The sequence below is a fragment of the Uloborus diversus genome, chromosome 9 (assembly GCF_026930045.1).
Source record: "Uloborus diversus isolate 005 chromosome 9, Udiv.v.3.1, whole genome shotgun sequence".
Classification (NCBI taxonomy): domain Eukaryota; kingdom Metazoa; phylum Arthropoda; class Arachnida; order Araneae; family Uloboridae; genus Uloborus; species Uloborus diversus.
In genome coordinates, this window is record NC_072739.1 from 85327478 (window position 1) to 85344897 (window position 17420).

Consider the following 17420-nt stretch of genomic DNA (forward strand, 5'->3'; position numbering starts at 1 on the left):
TGATCTAATGGAAATTGCAAAAACAGTTCTGAGGGGTTGCCAAATGGCAGAGAGCAGATCCCCTCAAAGCATTGAACTTGCAACTGGAGGGGCCCCGGGTTCAATGCCAACCAATCAAAAATCCTCCATGTTAGCTAATAGTTACTGAGGCATGTAAAAGATTTCTTGGTTACCAAGTCCTCAAGTTCCCACTCCAAACTGATACCTCTGTGATGTTGGATCAATGGTTGCTTTGCTCCCAGTCTGGATCAAAAAAAAAAACTTTTAATCTGTAGCTTTCTATATTACTGCTTTTTACTTTGGTTTTTCATTCCTTATTACCTTTATTTCTATCAACTAATTATATTTAAACAAATTTCTCTGTTCCCATCAAAATATTGCTTTTTTTTTTTTTTTTTTTTTTCTTTTTTAATGTGTGTGTGCATAGTAAATCTATTTTACTGCTAAATTAAAAACTTGTTGTTTTTTTAGTCAGGAATAGAGAAACTGTATAATCTTGTGACAAAATATTCCTTAATGTGTTTTTCTACAAACAAATTTATTATTTCTAGGATGACAAAGATAAGAATGTTAGATCTCGGTACAATGGTCGCCTTTTCTTGTCCTGGTTGCAAGATGTTGATGACAAATGGGAAAAGATTAAGGTTTGATTTCTTTCTTCGAATATTCTATATTGATGAAATTTTTTTCTAATTATATTTGTGCATGTATTGCTTAAGGGTTTACAGTACCTCAAAAATGATCAAACGATCAATAAACTTTTTACTGCTTATTTCAAAACAAAGAACTTGAGGGGTTTTAGGTCGTGCTTGCTCTGTTTTCTTATCCAAAAGAAAAACATTAAATTGCTTTTTCTAGATAATCGTTTTTTTATGTTTTCATGTTATTAGAATTTCCAAGGATTTTTTTTCAATCAAAGATACAGCTTTAAAGTAATACTTTTTGCAATTAAGAAAATATATTTAACAAAAATGTGCATTGGATAAGCATTTTATAAATTACTCAAATGTTAAAAGCATGTTATACCTTCAAAAACTTTTTTTTTTTTAATTTTTTTGACATACTTAATCACAGGAAATTTTCTAATAAACACATAAGCAAATGAATGCACAGAATTTTAGAAATGATTATTGTAATCGTTTAGCAAAAAAATTTTTTGATTAGTGCAAAAACAAAAAAGCCTTATAAATTTTAAAATTTAAAAAGAGTTATTGATTATGATATTTAAAAAAGAGTAAGTATGCATGTTATGGTTTCAAAAAAAATGAAACTTACTTAAATTTTAAAAAAAATGTCTGAAAGGTAATGTGACCCCTTAAGCATGAATGCCTATGTTGTATAATATCAGAGCTGCCAACTGCTACAAAAAATGGTAGTTTCTACAAATTACAGCCTTGAGCTACAACTCTATGAAAATGTGTCCAAAACTTGTGATTTTTTCTTTTAATCCTAAGAAACATTTCAATCATTTCAGATAATATCCATATTATTTAGAAAATATTGCTTTTGTGCTTGGTAATTTTTCAAAATTTTCATTAAAAATAAGCAAAATAAATTTATCATAATAAAGGAAAAAAAAGGTATTAAATGTTTTTTCAAAATAAACATGCTTGTTCAGTTGGAAATTTAAACGTAAATTATTCATGTCCCATTTTAACCTGCCCTCCCCCATACACACACAAAACTCTGCTACTTATTTCGAGTTTCATAAGTTGGCTGCTCTGTAATATTAAAGGCGTTGCATAAAATTAAGAATTCAATGGATCATAAGATGTTAGAATTTAGTTTTCCACTAAAATCAATTAGTTCACAAAATTTTTCTTTGCAATTAGTTTTAGTTTATGCTAAGAAATTTCTATTGTCGCATTATCCCCCTCCTAGAGCAACAACAGAAATAAGATTTTGGGGGCTAAATTCTCTGACTTGTATTTGTTACAGAAAGATGCCTGCTGTTAATTTTCACCCCAAATGGGGCTTGCAATCCGTAAGGAAGGTTACAAAATCAAAGCATATGCTATAAATAACAATATTTATTTTAAAACACTTGCTATTCATTTTCTTAAATATTAATTTTTTTTATTTTATTTTTTTTTTTTTTTTACATTCCCACTCTGACACCTGGTACTGTTTATATGCTGCCGTTTCTAGAATACAAAATGCCCAATAGTTAAGAATGAAGTCAAAATGAAAAATATTGAAACTGTTGATTACATTTGAAATGTTTAAAAAATAAAAAATCAATCGTGTGCTCTTTTAAGCGACATGCAAAAAGGAAGTTCAAACTAGGGACATTAGGCCCTACTGGTTCAAAACTATGAAGTATCTGCTCACACAACTCAAAACTATCTGCAGGTATAAAAAACAATGTACAATAGGTAGATAAAATGTTTAGTTATATGAGGGTCATTCCGCGTCAAATCAACCCAAAAAATGAGATTTTGACACCCATAGTCTCGGATTTTGATGAAACTTGGCATAGTTGTTTCTATTATGGATGTAAGAAAGAATGTAATTTTTTTTGCTGTATCTCGAACGGTTTAGATTTTATGGAGTGTCAAAAATTTCTGAATTTTACGATTTTTCTCGATGGCGTGCGTGAAAACTAATTCGCATTTATGCAGAAAATAAATTATAACTTCCCTGTTTACCAACCAATATTGTTGAAATTTTTTTTAATGAACCTGATTATCCAAGGATTACAGAAAAAATACAATTTCATCAATAATTATCAATAAAAAAATAAGAAAAATTCCTAAAGTACAATTTATTAAGTTTTTTTGAGAAAGTTGGGAGCTATACTTAAAATGAGATATCTCCAAATGGGTAGTAAATAGTCCCTCCATTTTTTTTAAATTTCTGATCTAAAAGATGTATTTTATCACATAAGAAAATAATTTAGGTGGTTTTTACACTCCTTCATTTCAACAAGGGGCACAAAACATTTTTTAAGATAGCTGCATGAAGAAAAAAAACATTAACACCTGCCTTGCTCTCAAAGGGTAAAAATCTGACTACTATTATGCAATTTTGTCTGGAGCATACCTTTATGTTGAATATACAACTTATAAATGGTAAAAATTACATTTAAAAATTTTGATTACAAAATTAAATGCTGTAATGAAAATCGCAATCTTTAAAAACTTACCTCAAGGAACATGCATAATATTATACTCTTTTAATTGCAGATAGGGGAACTTGTATTTTCAAAAATTGAGTTGATTGTTTTCATAAAGTTTTGAGAAAATTGGTAAGTTCTTCCAGTTGTTGTTTTGGGGGGCTCCACAACTGCAAGGACATGAGTAATAGGGACTGCACAAATATCCTCCCTATTTGGCCAGAAAAATGATGGCGAAGGTGCATGAGGATGCATAAAATTTACAGTAACATCTTTTTCTTCTTCATTTACCTCATTCACCATGCCAAAATACCACAAATTGTCATATATACTTGCGATGAAGCACCCAGAATACAACTGTTCTATTTTCACAATTGAAGTTTGCTGTTTGTTGTAGAGATTGAAAGTGAGAGCTGGTTTTTCATCACTACTAATTCTTCTTGCTTCAATGTTTCCCAAATTATCCAATGGTCGAAAATTGTGGAACATTCTTGTTCCAGGAAGAGTTTCTACTGATTTAAATCGACTTTCTAAAGTCTGGCGAGTTAAATCGACTTCCTGTTTAGAAATTAATTGGAAGTGAATATTTTTGAAGCTAGTTTTGCAAAACTCAAAAAGATCATTTGTGGTTAATACTTCTTTGCCTAGCTCTTGTTGATAACTGTGTTTTCTGGCTCCACATTTGACAGTACCCCCTATTCCGTCACATTCCGTTTTTCCATGACTAGTTGCATGGAATGACCACTGAGCTTTTAGTTGAGTCATTCTCGTGCATGCACAAATTTATAAAATTGAACTTGTTTTTGTACTGCCCAGCACATCCATCACTGAAGTAGTGAACAATCCTGATTTGAGGGTGTTTCTCTTTAATGAATGCTATTACTATTTCCTGAATCTTATGCACCATAGCTACATCATGTTTTAGGTCATCAGATATTATGCAAAGTGATGAAATATTTTTTTCATTACTTGGACCTTTGCAATGGATCATAACAGGATGAATAGTACATGACTGTGAGGTCCAATGGTAACCTTGAGCTTCATCTTGTATTGTAAAACCATAATTTTCGCTAAAATCCATTGATATTACAGCAATGTATGATGAAACAGTTTCTTTTAAATTTTTGAAAAATGAAGTTTGCGATTTGGCTATGAATGCATGTGGAATCAATTTGTTCAATTTTTCAACCAATATATCAATGAATTCTGTCACTGAGCTTGAACATCTTATCATTTCAGTACGATCTGTAGTAACCCACTGGCTGTACTCAACAAGTTCTTCATTTTCATAATTTTCGAATTTAGACTCTAAAAACTGGATTAGGTTGGTTTTTGATGGGCAGTCATCACAATGTCGCAGCATGCATTCTCTTTTTGTGTCCTGGCAAACAATGAAGGACATAAGTTTTTTATAATCTTCTACCACTCCCGCCCCCTTAATTAGCAAAATTACATTTTGGTGAATTGTGCATACACACACTAAGTGTGTGCCACTAGCACCAGCCAAAACACACCACTTTGGTCTTAATGAACAGAACTTGGACAAACCTATCTTCATATTTGGGTATTCTGTTTTAAATTTTAAATACAGTTCCCTGAGGTTACACAAAATTAAGCGTTTTCTTTCATAAACGTTTTTTCGAACACTCACAACATCCTTCATTCCAGGCAGAATTCTAGAATGTTCGCTACTTTGATAAAACTGTTCTACTAATTGAATAGTTTCAGAACTTAACATTTTCCCCCGTCTTGGCTCCGGTTCTGCTAAAAAACCTTTATCTTTAAACAGTTTTTGTGCTTTGCGAACTGTGTAATCAGAAGCATTGAAAGTCTGTATTATTTTCCTTTTTGGCCACATCAATGCAGCTGGAATTGTCAACATTTGAATTTGTTTTTTTTTTTTTTTTTTGGAGCATTGCTTAAGTCTTTCTTAATAATGGAAATAAGTTGATCTAGATCTTTGGATTTTTGAATAATATCTTTTTCTGGGACATCTTTTTCTTCTGGCAAATTAACTTCAAGAATATTTTGAATTTTTTCTTTTACAGTTTCATGCACTCTCCGTAGCTTTTCTTTGCCATAAGATAGTTTGCTGTGTTCTCCAAGTGCATGTAATTTCACTGGGGAGCATCCAATATCATGCAAAGAAGAATTCAGTTCCTCGATTTGTCTTTTTTTTTTTTTGTAATTTTTTTAACTCATTAAGATTCAATCCATCATCTTCTTCTTCTGAGGAATTTCTGCTTTCACTGGTTTTTTCAATATCGTCAGAAAATTCATTCAATTGAGAAAACTTGTTCCTACAATTCGCACAAAGCTTCTGTCCTGGTTTCACTTGAAATCCTTTTGCTGAAATAGTCCTACTTAGTTCTAAAGTTACAATGCGAAGTCCTTTCTGAATTGAAGATTTGTGTCTTTCAAAAGGATCACAACAACACTTTTGTAAAAATTCATACTTTTGCAAATACACACATTGATGATGAAGACAAATAGTTTTTAACTTATTGCTTGCACCTGTTCTTAATTTCAATAAAGTTAACTCAGATTCAGAGAGGTTTTTAGTACTCTTTGTGTCCTTTTTCTTGACAAAACTCAACAAATGACAATCACTATGCGTAACTTCTCCAACGCTACATCTCTCCATTTTTAGTTTACAGCCATGCAAAATCAAAATTTTACTAGCAATTTTTTTTTAAACGACAATATTAGAACAAAAACTTTTCATTTCTAATTACAACTAAAAATACTGTAATTGGAAATAAGAATCAGTTAAAGTATTAAACTCAATCATATGTGTTACTCAAGCAACAGCTTTTGAATGACTGACTGGTTAAGGTTTGTAGTTCTGTTTCTATGATGATTTCACGTGTGGGAAACCCTAAGTGCAACTGCACAATCTCCAATCATATCATATGTGGTATGAACTTGTATATTTTACACAAGTCAAGGCCATATGTTCTGTTTCAAAAAGACCTTTTCAGACAAGTTTCATGTATGAGCTCTCAAGGGAGGGGAGGGGCTCATGGCTCAATGAGCCTCTCAAGGGGTTTGTGCAGCTACTTTGTTTATTTTCATTCATCACTTGGAAGTGTAGGAGGAAGGGAGGGGGAGCTCTTATTTATTACTTGATGAATAAAGATGAATGACAGTGGATTATCCTGGTTGATCACTTTTTTTTTTTTTTTTTTTTTTTTTTTTTTTTTTTTTTTTTTTTTTGGCTTAACATTTTGGTTTTGAAGTTCCCAGAGAAGTTAGTTGAAACAATTTCTATCTTTAAAGATTAAAAAAATGATGAAGGAAGGGAAAAATTACAAAGGTGATTTTTAAATGTGATAAAATGAATTTTTAAGATCATAAATAGAAGAAAAAAGGGGGGGGGGGATATTGTCAGCTCAATTTTTGAAAGTATTAGTTCACTTATCTGCAGTTAAAAGATTTTTTAACATTGTTCCTTGAGGTAAGTTGATGATTTTCATTGCAATAAACATGTTCATCGGATGTTCATCATTGCACCTAATTTTTGTAATCACAAATTTTAAATGTAATTTTTACCATTTATGTGTTGTATATTCAATCTAATTTTTCATCCAGACAAAATTGCATAATAGTAGTCAGATTTTTACCCTTTGAGAGCAAGGCTGGTGTTAATGTTTTTTTCTTCATGCAGCTATCTTAAAAAATGTTTTCTGCCCCTTGTTGAAATGAAGGAGTGTAAAAACCACCTAAATTATTTTTTTATGTGATAAAATACATCTTTTAGATCAGAAATAAAAAAAAATGGAGGGATTATTTACTACCCATTTGGAGATATCTCATTTTAAGTATAGCTCAAAACTTTCTCAAAAAAACTTAATAAATTGTACTTTAGGAATTTTTTATATTTTTTTATTGATAATTATTGATGAAATTGTATTTTTTCTGTAATCCTTGCATAATCAGGTTTATTAAAAAAAAAATTCAACAATATTCGTTGGTAAATAGGGAAGTTATAATTTATTTTCTGCATAAATGCAAATTAGTTTTCACGCGCGCCATCGGCAAAAATCGTAAAATTCAGAAAACTTTGACATTCCATAAAATCTAAACCGTTTGAGATATAGCAAAAAAATTTTGCATTCTCTCATAACTTTATAAAAGGAACAATTGTGCCAAATTTCACCAAAATCTGAGACTATGGGTGTCATGACTGGGTTGAAGTGACATGGATTGACCCATAATGCCTTTTGCTTTCAATCATGCATTTATGAATGCAAGAGATGAACTCTTCATCTGCAAATTATGAAAATAACATGTTTAATACAATCAAGCCCTCTTATAATGAGCCCTGATTTAACGGGAACTCGGATTTAGCAAAAAAATCAAACAGATCTGGTTGGTGCAATGTTAGAGCTGTGCTAACATAACTCACTTTTAATGAGCAAACCCCCCTTAAAGCGAGCAAAAATTTTGCATTTCATAACATTTCTACCTCAGAAAAGATTATCTTATTTTTGGAAAAAAAATTTTAACATTTTGAATTCAGCCGAAAGTTATAGATAAGGCATAAATTCTGAGAACAACAGCCCTCAACATATTAAATGGCTTCTAAACTGCAGAAAAACTTAAAACTATTTTGAAGCCATGGATGCAAATGATGACATTTTTCGAGCTACACGTTCATCGAAAACAACAAAACAGAGATAATAAGACAGTTCAAAGCAAATAAACAACTACTTTGGTACTGTACATAAGTTTTTTTTTTTTTTAAGTGATTTTTTTTTTCACGAATCCATTTATAACAAACAAATAAAATATTGTGGTCCCTTATAAGCAAGTTCGACTGTTTTGATAAATTAATAATTATCTGATGATGCATATATCTGCATAACAGTCAATGCATGCTCATGTGTGCCTGTTACCTTGCTCTGGGCATTGATTAAGATAAAAGTCGAGATCTTCTGCAAATTCTTTGCTTCTACTTGCTAACTTACAGATATTTTCTGCGCATTGAATTTTGCAGCATTTGTCTTCCTCTGAACACATGCATGCGTTCTAATCATCCAAAACAGATATCAAACTCTAATTTTCCTACAGGTTATTGAATTGAAATTTATTAATAAATATTAGTTGATTACTCCTTAAAAAATATTTCTTACATCAATTACAGAGCAGAGTATGTATTTGCAAAGTATGCTGATATTGATAGGTTTTATTGTGTATGTGTATCTAAAAGAGCTTAATGTTTTCCCTGTAGGAAGCGATGCTGCTTCGACACCACAATGAAGCCGAATCACTACATGCTGTACAAAAATTAGATTGGGAATGGAAAATGAAGGAACTTGCCATGTGTGATATGAAGTCATCACCTGTAATTGATGATATTTTTGTACCAATGGTTCATGTCAGTGATGAATTTGAGTTGCCTGCATGAAATCTTTCATCTCACCAGAATGTGATCTCGTTATTAATTTTGTTTCTTGTTTTTGGTTAATCATATCAGCTAGGGTATTTTTCTGTGTTATTGAAAGACTAGTGAATCAAATAACATTATAGTCAAACTTATCCAGTCAGCCCATTGTTGTTTTTTTATAACCGTGATCGCCTCAGTTGTACCAGTAATGCAAGTCATACAGCTGAGGAATTCTTTGTTCTCAGAGGCCAAATCATTAACAGTTTGTGTGTCTTTCTCATATGTTTTTCTCATCATAATTTTAATACTTAGTGTGTTACTGAAATATCTTAACTTAAAAACTCTATAAGAGTTTGGCAAATTAGTTTTTGGATGAAGGTATTACCATTTTTATAATGTTCTCTGCTTTTTATTGCAAGTCTTCTCTATAGGCCTGCATTTAATTTATTATGTAGACATAATGAATCTATTATTTTTTATAACTAAAATATACAGATTAATTAAATGTATTTTTTATCAAGTAGCCTCTCACTGTATTAGGAAGGCAGCAACAAGGATAGAACATTTTAAGAAGTTCATATATCTTTCATGTAGATGTTTGAATTTTGTCTCGCAAACATTAAGTATTAAATTTATTTGCTGTTTTTATTGAATCAAGATCAAAAAATTGCCTTTTTCATTTTTTACCTTTTCCCAATGCCTATTTTAACCTGCAGTTGCCATTATTGGAAAACTTCCAGTCAGGTGAAAAGTCATGTTCTTTATCTTTTAAAACATGCATTTTCAATAAAAATTATATGAAAAATGCAAATATTGCATTGCTTTTATTTGATGCAATAAAAATGAAACCTCAAATTTTAGTGACATGCTTTTGAGTGTTATTATGATTAATATTACGGAGTTGAAAATTAGTACTACTGTGAAATTTTACTGATTATTAACACAGTATAATTTGTTCAGCTTTGTTTCATCTTTTCACAAATTTTTCATTCATTACTATTAAGTGGGTCGATTTAAAATATTTTCTTTAGTTAGAATTTGTGTTGAAAGAATTGAATTTCAGTTTGTAAAAGCTCTTGTAATTATTTTGTTAAAAAGTCTTTGAAAGAATTTAAATACTGCAATGATTTACTGAATTTTAAATTCATATATCCTGAATAGTTCTGTCTTTCAATTGCCTCTATGAGCAATCCATCCTTGGTTGAAAGACAGTGCAATGTATTTGTTTAAAAAAAAATTTTTTTTTTAATATATAATTTTTTTCCTTTACTTTCTTCCTCACCTTGATAGGTAGGGCAACTGTTTCTTGATATGTTTTGAAATATAAGCTTAATGATTCACACCAAGCATATCAGTCAAAGGTATTACTTTAAAGATGCTTGATTTCACTTATTTTATCTATCAGGTTTGTCTTTTCCCGCAAAATATTCCTGCTTATTGTACTTCAAACAATATTCAGTGTCCACCCTTTTTTTTAATAGGGTTTTTAAAATGAGCTTAAGTTTCTAAGACCTTATAACCATATTATATGGCTAGTTAAAGCTTTTTTTTTTTTTTTTTTCTTTTTTGCTCCCTGTTATAACTATAAGCCAATATTGTACCCAGTGATTTTTTCCTTGTTTCTAATTAAATTGTTAACAAATATTCTTTCATATTTCCATCAAGATGGCAAATCATCATGTACATCTTGAAATTATTTACATTCGTTCATTTTTAATCATTTGAATTGAAGTAGTATGTTGTTTTTCAATTCTTGTAATCTAATTAAATGATTATACTTTGTTGAAAAATTGATTTTGTCTGACATTCTGTACGGTAACTTTCTATTATTTCCAAAACTTTTTAAAAGATACTTTTCTTCTTATTTAAATAATGGCAGTGTCATTTATTTTGAAGTCATTAAAAATGATAGAAAAATTTGCCTCATAAATGTGTACACTGCTAAAATGATTTTGCTAATGCAACAAAATTATTTTTTCAAGTAAGCAAAATTTCATTTGTAATGAACTGTGGATTTAAAATTCTAATCTTCCTTTCAGAAAAAATAAAATAAAAATAGTTAAATCATGATTGCTTGCATGCATATAAATTTAGTTTCATCGTAAATTCGATAAACAAATAGATTGAAGTCTTTTAAACTTTTAGCTGTACCACACCAGTCATTTCAATTAGTTCAAGCAAAGAAAGTGCTGAAATGTATCACAAATTTTCATTGCTCATAAAAAAAGAATGTATTTTCAAGAACTTTCTACCCTGCTTGTTTTTCAAATTATCATAGGATAGCTTATTTTACCCCACTTTTACCTTACTTTATTGTATCAAATCCAAATGTAATAATAAAAATGATGTCAATGTATACGTTCGGTATTTGCATCTTTGATTTCAACTATATGCAGCATTGAAATTGCAAACCAGCTACATTTGTTGAGTATGTGCATGAAGAAAAGAATTCTTTTTGAACTAATTTTTAGTAGGCAAACAAGCGTCGAAACCTTTGCTATTTTTAAGCGATTCTACAAAAATGTTTAGTTTCAGGACCATACTGTTCAAAAATGCCATTGGAACCCTATGCTTTTAAAGTAAACTTCTTAAAGGAACAATTTTACAATAGGCCTTGAATTTTGGAACTAGTGTGGTGAAATGTGGTGTTATGATTTTTGAAGTCATTGGCAGTGTAAAAAGTAATATATTCTATTTCATTCTTATTGACAAATATAATATAATGCATTTGAATCTTTAAACTAGATTCCGTTTTAAATCATATTTAATGTAACATATTATAAATAATTTTTTTTTTTTGCCGGACACCCTACTCATTTTAATTTATAACAATTTAATAAAACAACTATTTTGTTTTATAATTTAAAAAAAAAAAAAAAAAATTGCTCAACTATTTTGCTTTAATAATTCAATTTGCTCTTATGAATCCACTTAATTTTAATTCTACTTAAATGAAATGTTATAATTCTTTATAAAGAGTTCAATCACTAATTTTTAGAAGATAATTCATTTTTAAGAAGAAGTTGAGCTTCCTAGACAAAAACCATTTTTATGATGGCGAACTTCCATTCATCAAACATTTCATAACTGTTAATATGTATGCTCATATTTTGATACTTTAAAAAATGCTACTTTTTTATTTATTTATTTCTTCCTTCCAAGTGCTAAATTTGGAAAAGAAGGTGTTAAGGGGTTATCTGGGTTTTATTCTATTATTTTCCATACATCATTCATATAAAATTTCAAGCCAAATTGATGTAGTTTCGCTCTGTCACAGTTGTAGTTGTGTGATGATTAAATATGAATGTCTATGTACAGATTTGTTTTTTGTGATTGTAAATAAAGTTGTTTTTTACAAACGTTTTGTTTTATGTGATTGATATGTTAAATTAAAAGCATGCAAAGGAATTTAATACGTGTTCACAAAAATGCCACCATTAAATAGTTTTAATTGCTATTAAAACTATTTAATGGTGGCAGATTTACCGTTTCGCAATTGAAAGGAGTGCCCCGTGACATGCAGGCTAATAAGGAGACCCAAAAATGCACATGAAAAACATATTTTATGTAATTATCTTCATGACTAAGGGGTTGCCGAACCTTGTAAATCCGTCACTGCCTATTGAGAAGAAAAGTGATTGTTCGATTGGGTTGTGTCGGTGGGCTGGCTCTATAGCAGCCCCATCCATTTTAAAATCAATAATTACGCATTTTTGCTTTTTTTTCCGATGTTTTTACCTCTAAAGTGCATTGAAGTTACACTGTTTACCCCTCTCCCTGGAAAATTCTGAAATCACTGGCCTACCCTACAATAGTGTTGTTTTCTGGTAAGTTGCCACGAACTGTAAAAAGTGGATGCTTTATTGAAAAAGTATACTGGTTATTTACCAAAATTGCAGAGTTTTACCTTTACACACACACGCGAGCAACTAAACATATAGACGTTGTTTTTTAAAAAAAATTTCTGTTGTAACTGCATTTTTACACTTGTGTTATTAGGGTCCCCTTTTCACTTGAGTTAAGTTTTTCAGCTTTTTTGTTTACAAATAAAATCATGTAATTTTTCAGTACCTAGTCTTGGAGAATTTTTCATTAAAATGTTTAAAAAAGAACTAAAATTGTCCCTCAAAAATAGGGCAATTTTAACCTGCTGAACTGGAAATAACTTCCCGGAGGGGAGGGGCTAAATGAAATTTTCGGAGGAAAGAAATATTTTTCAATAAGGGCAAAATAGAATTATGCTTTTTTGACATACTTCTTCCAAAAGTTAGTAAAGGTGTCGCTTTTTCAACGAAAACCGCCGCATAGAATGGATGGCGTCAGAGTATCTTGCAAAAAAAAAACGTTCAGATGATTTCATTTTAATTTATTATGAATATTTCTGGAGCTAGTGCGAACTCAGTACCAGAACTATAGACGCACGCCTTGCGCGGATACGTTCGCCGCGGAGCTGCACGTCGTCCGATAATCGTAAAAGTTCTTAAATAAAGATTTGATCAATTTGAAACGAATAAGAAGTAAAGATAATGTTTAGTTCTAATTCGTTTTAAATTGATATTATTTATTTAGATTAAAAATATTTACAAGATAGTATATACACCCGCGCGTTCGGTGGATGATGTGGTGCTTCTTTGCGGACATGGGCATTTCGCGCCATAATCGCGAGTAATGTTCTAGCTCTGCTCTGCGGATACATTTGCTGTTGGCACACGCATCTCGCGATAATCGTTAAAATTCTTACTTTTCACTTTTAATTTGTTTAAAACTGATATTATTTAATTAATTTGTAAAAATTATTAATAGATAGTACATACTAAGGCCCCTATATATACGAGTCGACGCGCCTTTTTGGATCGGAGCGCAAATTTGATTGGTTGTCTTTTCTGTTTATTGTTCGCGTTTGGTGATTGTTCAATGCGAGCGATTATTAGCGGCACGTGAATTGTTTATGTGAATTTTGCCGAAAATAAAGTATTATTTTCGGCAAATTTGGCGAAACCCGAAACTGTGCTGTGGTAACCCAAGCAGTGCAACAATGAAAAATCCGATCCAAAATGGCTAAACTTAAGCTGATGTGTCGGCCTATCTGTATAGCGGCTCTAGTATATACGTAAGGCGAATACATTCGTTGCGAGCACGCTCATCTCGCGACAATCATTCAGGTTCTTTACTTCTAATATGTTTAAAATTAATATTGCTAATGTAAAACGTAGTAATCATAGCTAGATATTATAGACGGACACGGATATATTCGCTGCTGTAAGAAAATATTTGCTTCTTTGCGGATATATTCATTGCGGACATGCGTATCTTGCGCCCCATAATCGCGAGTAATGTTCTAGTTTTCCACCTATCCTTTTTTCCTTCCGTTAAAAAATTATAAAAATGTCAATCCTCCTTTTTCTCCTCTGCATCAAGTAGTGACAACTGAGCAATTTTTTTCATGTGGTTGTGTATTTCTTTTTTTTTTCTGGGGGGGGGGGGGCTCATATCAAATCACAAAAGCACCTCTGTGGCTTTAAAGCTTATCATATGGGGCCAACAAGTTCGCACTTGCCATATTTTTGGAAGTTTGCACCGCACCCAGCGTAGGCGCCGCGCTTTCAATTTAACTAAGTGAAAAAAAAAATGTTTCTGTTAATTAGTGGGGTTTTTTTTTTTTTTTTTTTTTTTCTTAAGATATCTGGAACACAATTTAAACAGATTAAAGATTTCAAAAAAAAAAAAATCTTAATTACCCTAAACCCGACAACAACAGACTTTGCCAAATTTCGGATCGCTGCCATTGGCTTTTACATTGCGCGTGAAAAAAACTTTGAACGATCGCCTTTATGGATTTTTAAAAATGTTATGTACTTACTTTGAAATAATTACAAGTTAAACTTTCTTAAATTTCAGCACCTTAGTCCAAAAAGCGATGCTTAAAGCACGAGATTCCCGATAACTTTATTCCAAAATTTGGACGTTTTTCCGATTTTAGCTCAATTCTTTTAACTAAAAGCTAAAGACATAAAACACATTGTGGCATCATTTTATATTATCTTCCGTTAACTAAAACAGACTTAAATTATAATATAAGCGAAAAAGGCGGGACACGCCGATTATGAATTCATCAATATTTTGCATAGTTGATCGCTTGGGAGGAAAAAAAGCGTGTAAATAATGCCACAAGAAATTCAAAAGAAAATTTCGTTATTTTTTATTCAAAACACATGTTCGATCATTTTGAAGGAAGTTCCAAACATTTCATTTTTCTTCTTTTCAAAATAGTTTTAAGTTTCGTTTTAAGGGCTTAAATTCTGAAACATGTCCGGGGGGAGAACTCTTTCCCCAATTATCATCAAAGGTCGGCTAGAATTGCGTTGTTACAGCTTCAATTTCAAAAAACTGCTCGCCCCAAACGTTGCAAAAAATAGCTTACAATCGCTTTTTTAGCTCTTAAATTTCAAAAAAAAAAACCTTTTCTTTTTCCTAAATTAATCGAAGACAATCTATAAGTGCGTTTTGGAGTTCCGATTTCGAATAATTGTTACGGGAGAGCCACGAAACCTCTCGTTTGCCTTACATTACCAAAGATCTAAAACTGCGGGGTTTTTTACTACAGTTTTAAAAAGTTCCAGGCAAGAGCCTCTCAACTATTTTCTCACTACCATCACTCAACTCAACAAACATGATCCACTCTGATTTTTGATATTACCATGACAAAATATTTATTTAGAGAGTGAAATTTTCTTCGTCATAGTTACAAATCGTCTGTGTTTTGATTTTATTCATATCTTTTTCCGGCTTCGCTTTACTCAATCAGACTTTAAATTTAAAAAAAAAAAAAAAAAACCTCAAGGGTGTGGGGGGAAGGGTTAAAATTACATTTTTTTTATTTATTTATTTTTTTTTTAAAAGAAAAGAACACCTATATAGATGAACTTAAAGAGTAAAACTTAATTTTTATGCAAAATTTCCAGTTTGCTAATTCTCTTCATTTAAGATTGATAAGAAATAAAAATACATTAAAATATCAATAAATAATTTAACAATTAATTAACTGCATAAATTATTTACACGCTGTAAATAATTATTATGATAAGTATACTGGTGGATATCGGCCACAAAATCTTTGTCACCGCATCCTAATCACCATTTATTTTTCTCATCAATATGCTTTGTATTGTTCTAGAAAATCACCAGAAAAATGATGGGTGCAAATTTCTTGGCCATTTCCATTCGATTTCATTTATAGAAACCGGAAACCCAACGAACCGGGTCCTATCGCAATTCGTGATTGCAAAACACATGATTTGAATTCAAGACGTCATTTAGGACTTCAATTTCTTTCAAAAGAACGCCCCCTTCCCATCATTAAAAGTTGCCTTGAAATTTTCGGATGAATTTTCCTCCTCAGTTCTCGCAAATATCACTAAAAATAGTTTTAAGTTTCGTTTTTAGGGCTTAAATTCTGAAACATGTCCGGGGGGGGGGGGGGACTCTTTCCCCAATCATCATCAAAGGTCGGCTAGAATTGCGTTGTTACAGCTTCAATTTCAAAAAACTGCTCGCCCCAAACGTTGCAAAAAATAGCTTACAATCGCTTTTTTAGCTCTTAAATTTCAAAAAAAAAAAAAAAACTTTTCGTTTTCTAAATTAATCGAAGACAATCAATAAGTGCGTTTTGGAGTTCCGATTTCGAATAATTGTTACGGGAGAGCCACGAAACCTCTCGTTTGCCTTACATTATCAAAAATCTAAAACTGCGGGTTTTTTTACTACAGTTTTAAAAAGTTCCAGGCAAGAACCTCTCAACTATTTTCTCACTACCATCACTCAACTCAACAAACATTATCCACTCTGATTTTTGATATTACCATGACAAAATATTTATTCAGAGAGTGAAATTTTCTTCGTCATAGTTACAAATCGTCTGTGTTTTGATTTTATTCATACCTTTTTCCGGCTTCGCTTTACTCAATCAGACTTTAAATTTAAAAAAAAAAAATGCAAGGGTGTGGGGGGAAGGGTTAAAATTACGTTTTTATTTATTTATTTATTTATTTATTTTTTAAAGGAAAGAACACCTATATAGATGAACTTAAAGAGTAAAACTTAATTTTTATACAAAATTTCCAGTTAGCTAATTCTCTTCATTTAAGATTGATAAGAAATAAAAATACATTAAAATATCAATAAATAATTTAACAATTAATTAACAGCATAAATTATTTACACGCTGTAAATAATTATTATGATAAGTATACTGGTGGATATCGGCCACAAAATCTATCTTTGTCACCGCATCCTAATCACCATTTATTTTTCTCATCAATATGCTTTGTATTACTTGTTCTAGAAAATCACCAAAAAAATGACGGGTGCAACTTTCTTGGCCATTTCCATTCGATTTCATTTATAGAAACCGGAAACCCAACGAACCGGGTCCTATCGCAATTCGTGATTGCAAAACACATGATTTGAATTCAAGACGTCATTTAGGACTTCAATTTCTTTCAAAAGAACGCCCCCTTCCCATCATTAAAAGTTGCCTTGAAATTTTCGGATGAATTTTCCTCCTCAGTTCTCGCAAATATCACTAAAAATAGTTTTAAGTTTCGTTTTTAGGGCTTAAATTCTGAAACATGTCCGGGGGGGGGACTCTTTCCCCAATCATCATCAAAGGTCGGCTAGAATTGCGTTGTTACAGCTTCAATTTCAAAAAACTGCTCGCCCCAAACGTTGCAAAAAATAGCTTACAATCGCTTTTTTAGCTCTTAAATTTCAAAAAAAAAAAAAAAAAAAACTTTTCGTTTTCTAAATTAATCGAAGACAATCAATAAGTGCGTTTTGAAGTTCCGATTTCGAATAATTGTTACGTTAGAGCCACGAAACCTCTCGTTTGCCTTACATTACCAAAGATCTAAAACTGCG

At 31.2% G+C, this 17420-nt stretch overlaps 1 protein-coding gene across 1 annotated transcript in view; it reads left to right on the forward strand.

The window, feature by feature from the left end:
• LOC129230356 (ankyrin repeat domain-containing protein 12-like) overlaps positions 1 to 11828 on the forward strand; it is a 30434-nt gene extending 18606 nt beyond the window's left edge. The window contains exons 10-11 of the mRNA XM_054864753.1: positions 552 to 644; positions 8349 to 11828. Of these exons, the coding sequence (XP_054720728.1) occupies positions 552 to 644; positions 8349 to 8525 (270 nt within the window). The 3' untranslated portion in view covers positions 8526 to 11828. The remainder of the gene's footprint in view (positions 1 to 551; positions 645 to 8348) is intronic.
• The last annotated feature ends 5592 nt before the right edge of the window (positions 11829 to 17420 follow it).